The sequence below is a fragment of the Cyprinodon variegatus genome, unplaced genomic scaffold (assembly GCF_000732505.1).
Source record: "Cyprinodon variegatus isolate N-32 unplaced genomic scaffold, C_variegatus-1.0 Scaffold26, whole genome shotgun sequence".
Lineage (NCBI taxonomy): Eukaryota > Metazoa > Chordata > Actinopteri > Cyprinodontiformes > Cyprinodontidae > Cyprinodon > Cyprinodon variegatus.
This window is the reverse complement of record NW_015150479.1, coordinates 2,421,111-2,427,880: the sequence shown is the minus strand read 5'-3', so window position 1 is coordinate 2,427,880 and position 6,770 is coordinate 2,421,111. Positions and strand designations below refer to the sequence as shown.

Sequence of the window (6,770 nt, the reverse complement as noted above, 5' to 3'; positions counted from 1 at the left end):
GGTTGTTTTAAGGGCATTATCGGACATGCTCTATTCTAGCCATTCTAAAGCAGCCAGAGGGTGGATTCTAAATGAGCGAAAAAGCAGAGACAGGAGCAATTGTCAAACTTTTGGTGTCGATCATTCGATTTCATCCTGGACACTACAGAAAATGGGCTTAAAGTGTAAAAAACCGAACTTCTCCTTTAAGTACTCCACATTACCCATGTCAGTGGAGACTGGCCAATAGAGGGTGCTAGGGGGCCGCCCAGCCCACCCAATAACGATGATTAAGACATAAAAAAAAAAAAAATTACATTATAAAATAAAAACTTTGTGAAATATATTCATATATCTTTTAGATGTGCAAGATAAATATTTTATCTTTAATGACGAGTAAAGCTGTTTTGTTCGTTGTCGGATTGGTGATGTATTTCCGCCCTGGGGAGCAAAAATTTGACTTTCGTTAAAAGTTGTACTTGGGCAGAAACAAAAGGATAGGAGAGCTCCTGTGGCCATAGCTGACAGGAACTGACATTACAGTCAAAGTGGGTCTGATTGACACATCGAGTCGCGGAAGTTGGAGATGATCATTGGAGAGAGAGAAAGAAATGGTGCGAGAAAAATTTTACTAAGTAAAGTCCCTTCCAGCAAGAGAAATTAGAGGTGAAAGGGCTTGGAGACGGTACACTCTTTTCAGGACCTGGTTTAGCAAGAAGGCTTGGCTAATGTCTAACACTTTATTCTGTTTTTCCCTGCCTCATTTTTAAAACGTCAGACTCTAATTCAGCATGGATAAAGACAGGTAACACTGATTTAAAGCACTTTTTAGAAAAGTCAAAGAAGCATGAACAATCTGGGATTCACATGGGAAATAATATCATATAGTGTACATTTTCTAGATATTGACTAATTTGCATAGTTGCTCTTAAATAAACTCATTCCCAGAAAATAAATTGGTTTTATAAATTAAAAGTATATAAAGCTGATGCATAAAACTGGTACATAATTGTTTTAGGTTTGTGACACAATATTGGACCATGCAAAACACAGATTTGCCTTCACAAAGCCTCAGAAGCGCAAAATGTATGTACAAATATTCAACTTGCACGAGATTATGTTTTTGTTTTTACTGTATAAAGGGTAATAAAGTTATGTTTTTTTGTTGTTGACATTCATATAAATATACTGCTGTGATAACTAAGTATATGTTTGATTAGTTTTTGGTATACGTCTATTTTTATTTATAGCCCCCCCCGGAGAAAACTCCACCAGTCGCCACTGACCTATGCAGGATATTTTGAATTAACAACCTACTGGAGGTTCAAGGTTTGACCCCGTCTCAAGCCTTAGGATCGACTAATTTTACTTATTGGATAAAACTGACAACATTTATTTAATTATAAGTAAATATCAGAGACACTAGTTGAGCATTAAATTTGATTGCACAGATGGCCAGTTAATATTTTAGCAAAACAGAAAAAATAATGGATTCCACACTTCTTCCCTTACTTATACTCTGAAATGTCTAGCCTGTTAGTTAGGATGCACCAAGCAAGCCTTGGTAGGTTTGCAATCCTTCTATTCTTTGAATTTTATGACATTGTTACAGCAAGATATTAAAATCTTGTTTAACCAAAGCCTGCATTAAAACAATAAATTTCCAAAGCATTCCTTATCACTCTTGCACTACATGCAGATTTTTTTGCAAGTTACTAACCTTTTGATTAGGTAGTTTCTTGGTCTGCTTGAAGCTTTCCGTTTGTGATATCCAGTAAGTCCGTGCCAGCTGAATGTAGAGGTACCCAATAATCAGTCCTGGGGCAACAATGCTTGTGCAAAATAGAAAGGAGATGTAAATCTTGTAAGAAAGTTCAGATAAAGTGGGGTGGCACATTGCCTTAGTACCCACTTTCATAAGCTTAATGGTCACAATCATAGGTAATGTGAGGATCAGTGAGGCTACCCAGACAAGCAGTGCGATAGCCTTGCGGTAACTTTTAGACCGCTTGACCGTGTCCAGTGGTTTGAGCACTGCAAAGTAACGCTCCGTGCTCATGATAGTCAGCGTAAAGATGCTGGCATGCATGGTCAGGAAATCCATGCTTATTAGTATCCGACACCCTACATCTCCAAAGTACCATCCCTTCAAGAAGTGTGTGCAGACCACAAAGGGGATCGTGAGAAGGTAAAGCAGATCTGCCAAAGCTAAGTTTATAATGTAGATGTACATTGACGCTGCAGTTCTCATGGAATGACACATGACCACCAGGGTGTAGATGTTCCCTGAGACTCCAACCAAGCACATGATAGATAGGATGGTGCCAATGGTGAATGTAGCAGCTGTATCCTCTTGAGAGCTCAGTGGAGAGTCCGTTGCATTGGTGCTCCTTTCCACCAAGACTCCAACAGGCTCCATGGCTGCTGTGGTCATTCCTGGTTTCTGAAAAAACAAAAAAATCAGATATAGACATGCTATGAATAAAAACAAAACAAAAACAATGGTCAGGCTAAAATAGGTTAAAACATCGGGTTACAATTTTTTTTGTCTTACTTTAGCTTGATTTATCACAATCTTTTGTGCTCTGAATTCAAGAAAAAAATAAGAACTGCATTTTAAGCTGTGTGACTTGGGTCAAATATTCTGGTTATCCTTACCGATATAACACAAAATACTTTGCTGGATTTGTGTCCCATCTTTCTAAATGAATTGCTTTTACTAAGCCAGTTTAGGCACCTCATCACACACAGCTTTTTAACTTTCCCCATGCTGATGAAGATTCTCAGTCATCCAGGTCATAGTCATTCCGTAAAAGTTTAAAAACAACCCACTGGACTTGGTTTTCCAAGATTTGAAGACGTTTTGCCACCTCTCCAGGAAGCTTTCTCAATTCAAATGTCTAGATCTGCAGTGAGTTTGAGTCTTTATATAGAATAGGCCTTGTATTGCTTATGCAAAATTGAAACCAACAAGTGGGTCGGACAGGCTAACAATGGAACCAAACAACCCACTCGTCGGTTTCAATTTGCATGTTTCCAAGCAATACAAGGCCTTGTCTATATAAAGCCTCAAACTCACTGCGGATCCAGACATTTGAATTGACAAAGCTTCCTGGAGGGGAAGCGAAACGTCTTAAAATCTTGGAAACCAAGTCTAGTGGATTGTTTTTTAAACTTCCCCCATGTTTTCCTATGAGACCAAAGTTTTATGATAGCAACTCCAAAACATTGATTATGGTTTTATTTGTATTTTGTTGGTATTCTTATGCTACATTTACACCGCAAGCAGCAGAAGCAGCAAAACCGCATGTGCTACCCTATCCTTTCCTTGCCTGTAACAATGTTTGCTGTGATCAGTGGGTAAAAATTTATTTTAATGTTTTTAAGTGAGAAGTCCACCTGAAAACTTATTCTGTGCAGTCAGTTTATTAAGATTACCATCCTGCCTTCAAATGTTATTTTGCTGTCAGGGTCGCAGTAACTAGGAATCCCATTCAACAGCAGCCTCTGGCCCGGTCGACTCTTCGTGGTTTGCCGCTACTGTTCGCGACTGAAAGGGGTTTTCCCTCTATGAAATCCAAACTGCAGGCACCAGTATAATAAAATTGAACATGTTTTGCCAGCAGATTTCGGCATTTCAAGTTAATTTAGATGTTAATAAACTGTTTCAGAAGAGTGATCATTGTGATCTGGTTCAGCAGTGCTGTGTTTGTCTCCCTGCCAGCTCCCAGACTAGCTTCTCTGATTGGTTCATGTAGCGTGGCGCGCAGCAAAAGTTAAATTTTTCGATCTCCAGCTGCTGCTTCTCAAGCGATTCATGTACGTTAGCTGCTCAGAAACTCGTAATGTGCTGCTTCAGCTACTCAGACGTGCTGCTCCTGCTGCTCAAAATGCGCTACCAGACCTTTTGCTGTGCCTTGATGCGCGTCAACCATTGACTTTGCATGTAAGCTAGCTGCCTCTGCTTCCTCTGTTGCTTTAGGTGTCAACGTAGCATTAGGCTTTAACCTTCTAGATGATATGGTTAGATATTGCTTTAAAATTTCCACAAAATGTTATCCTCTTTTGAGAGAATCTTTTCATTAAGTCCACCAGTGGTTTCAGCAGCAAAACTCCCACACATGATGCTGTCACTTGTGTACCAGAGAAACAGGCCGTTTATCTAGACTTGCATGCAACCATTTTCCTTTTTTTTTGGTCAAACAATATTACTTCAGTTCTCTTGACTGCATAAGTATTTTTAAAACAATTTAATTCAGTTTATTTATATAGCGTCAATTCACAACACATGTCATCTCAAGGCACTTTGTAAAGACAATAGTCAGATTGATTAAAAGCTTCTATCAAAGAAAACCGAGTCATAGACTTGCAAGTCATGCTCCTCCTGGATGAGCTTGTGTTGATGATATTCTCTTGCATCTTGTCGTTGATTCTTTAGTAATCCCTCACACTACATGCATGTGGCGACAGTGGAGAGGAAAACTCCCCTTTAACAGGAAGAAACCTCCAGCAGAAAGAACCAGGCTCAGAGTGAGCGGCCATCTGCTGAGGCTGACTGGGGTTCAAGGAGATAGAAACAGACATAGAATAAGAAGCAGATACATTTGTCTTTTAGTAACCTGCATTTCTCATATTCAGAGAACGTTACCCCAAACAGCCACCACTTTCCTTTGATCAAACCTGATTTTGTGCATGCAACACAGAAGGAAGTTCTAAAAGTATCTTACATGTTGTATCAAATTGCATGACACTTTTATATGACATTTATATAGAATAGCTTATCCTTTAATTTCCCAAAGGAGCATATCCTTGAAGTTTTTTTTAAAATATTAACTTTATATATTAAATGTGTTAAACTAACTTTGACAAAAAAGTGATGTTTCTGTTTGTGCAGACAAACTGTCTGTATGTTTATCAACTATCCATGTTGTGTAATGTTTTGTTGTGCAAGCAGATGAACTTTATTCTTATTTTAAAATAAAGGAGTTATTACAAGGTCAACAAGTTCATTTGTCATGTTTATTTGTCCAAATGTTTTAATGCAAACTTTGCTTCCCCAACATAAAATATAACCTTCATTTTGTAAAGGAAAAAAAAAAAAAACAATAGAAAGAAGAAAGTAATTAGTCAGCAGAATGGTACAGAAAGATTTTTGGCATTCTACATGCAACTGAAACATTGGCTGGAGAAAATTCCAAAAAACTGTGAAACAGGATGTTCTCTTATTATTGCTGAAAAGATAAGACAGAAACCAAGGAGGCTGATATATCAGGAGCAGAAATCTTAAAGGAGCTGCTGGAATGTCTGATTAGTAATTGTGTTTTGCATGAGACGATAAGTCATCTCTGAATCCAAACCAAAACCTTGTCAGTGTTAAATGGTCCAATTTAGCTTCTGACATATTTTTAGGTTTGGAAGAAAATCATGTGAGAACACACAATAGAAAACTGTAACATATGCCATCCTCGTAGTTGTAGTCATAGTTTATGCTCATAGTTGTAGCACTTTCATGGTTTGGGTTTACTTGTATTGAGGCAAGTTAGACTTTTGGTAGTTCAGTCATAAAAACCAAAACCAAACAGTTCACCCAAGACCCTCAGGTGTGTGCTAGAAAGCTGCAGATGAGGATAAACTTTGATTATAAGCATTAGAATTAGTCCAAATCAACTAAATCTAACCTAATCTCACCAAGACAAGGTGTGAGGTATTGATTAACTCGTTCAAAAACGGACTTTGGAAATTACTTAAAAATGTAGTAACCAAAGTAATCATTTTGATCTTTGAAAACATATATGGTCCGGTTGTTGCATCCTTTCACTTCTTTATTGTTGGAATAATCAAACAGAACAAAATATAACTGCTATTTTTCAGTCAGGCTTTTGTTATTAACAAAAATACAGAACCGAATAAAAACAAACTGTGAAAGTTCAAGGACTGATCTGTTTAGTTTCAGTGAAATTTAACATTAGGCATGCCAAGTTAGAAGGACAAGGTATTTTAATATAGAAGTATAGACCATATATTTATTCACCTGATGCTTTGTGCTTTCACAAAGAGAAAGCACATTAGACTAACCTTTAACCTACAATAAAAGCTAGAGATACACCAGCCAGCCTGTAGATTTAGATTTCTACAGGTTGTTGTTTTAGATGCATTGAACATTTTGTTCAATTGATGCATCACAGAATGAACCCTAAATACTTTTTTATTTTTAATTCACCTGAAACTGTTTTATTAAAGTATATAAAGGTTAACTTGTGCATTTATATTAGGAAATGTGTGAGAGATCCATAGTTTGGTTGCATTCAATAAACAAGGTTAAAATAATATTACAGTATTTGATCTGAAAATGACTGCTCTGTTCTGATCAAGGGAAAACCAGCCCGCTTTGATATCTGGTGCTTTACTAATGAAAACAAATTACATAAAAGTTGGAAGCTGATTTGAATTTTTGGATCTAAAAATATAGTATTTGATCTTTTAGAAGAAAAGAAGCCAGGGCCCTTTTTGATTAAATGCCAAAATTAAATGCCATCAGTCAGACAGGTTAGTCAGCAGAAAACCTCAGATTTTAACTAATGTTTATGAAGCATACCTGTTAACAGAATAAACTGTTTCCTTTCCAATCAATCAGCCATCATGGGCAAGATAAAAGAGCTCTCTAAGGAGCTCAGGGTGTAGATGGTATATCAATAAAAGGGTGGAAGGGGCTCCAAGACCACAAGCTTGGTAGAAAGAATATTTTTTTCTATTTGTGGATGGTTGGCTCTCATATGTTTTGTTTCCATTAC

At 37.3% G+C, this 6,770-nt stretch overlaps 1 protein-coding gene across 1 annotated transcript in view; it reads right to left on the bottom strand.

The window, feature by feature from the left end:
- Window positions 1–6,770, bottom strand: part of LOC107098174 (urotensin-2 receptor-like) — an 81,348-nt gene that overhangs the window by 72,235 nt on the left and 2,343 nt on the right. The window contains exon 2 of the mRNA XM_015395689.1: window positions 1,700–2,422. Coding sequence (XP_015251175.1) covers window positions 1,700–2,413 — 714 coding nt within the window. The 5' untranslated portion in view covers window positions 2,414–2,422. The remainder of the gene's footprint in view (window positions 1–1,699; window positions 2,423–6,770) is intronic.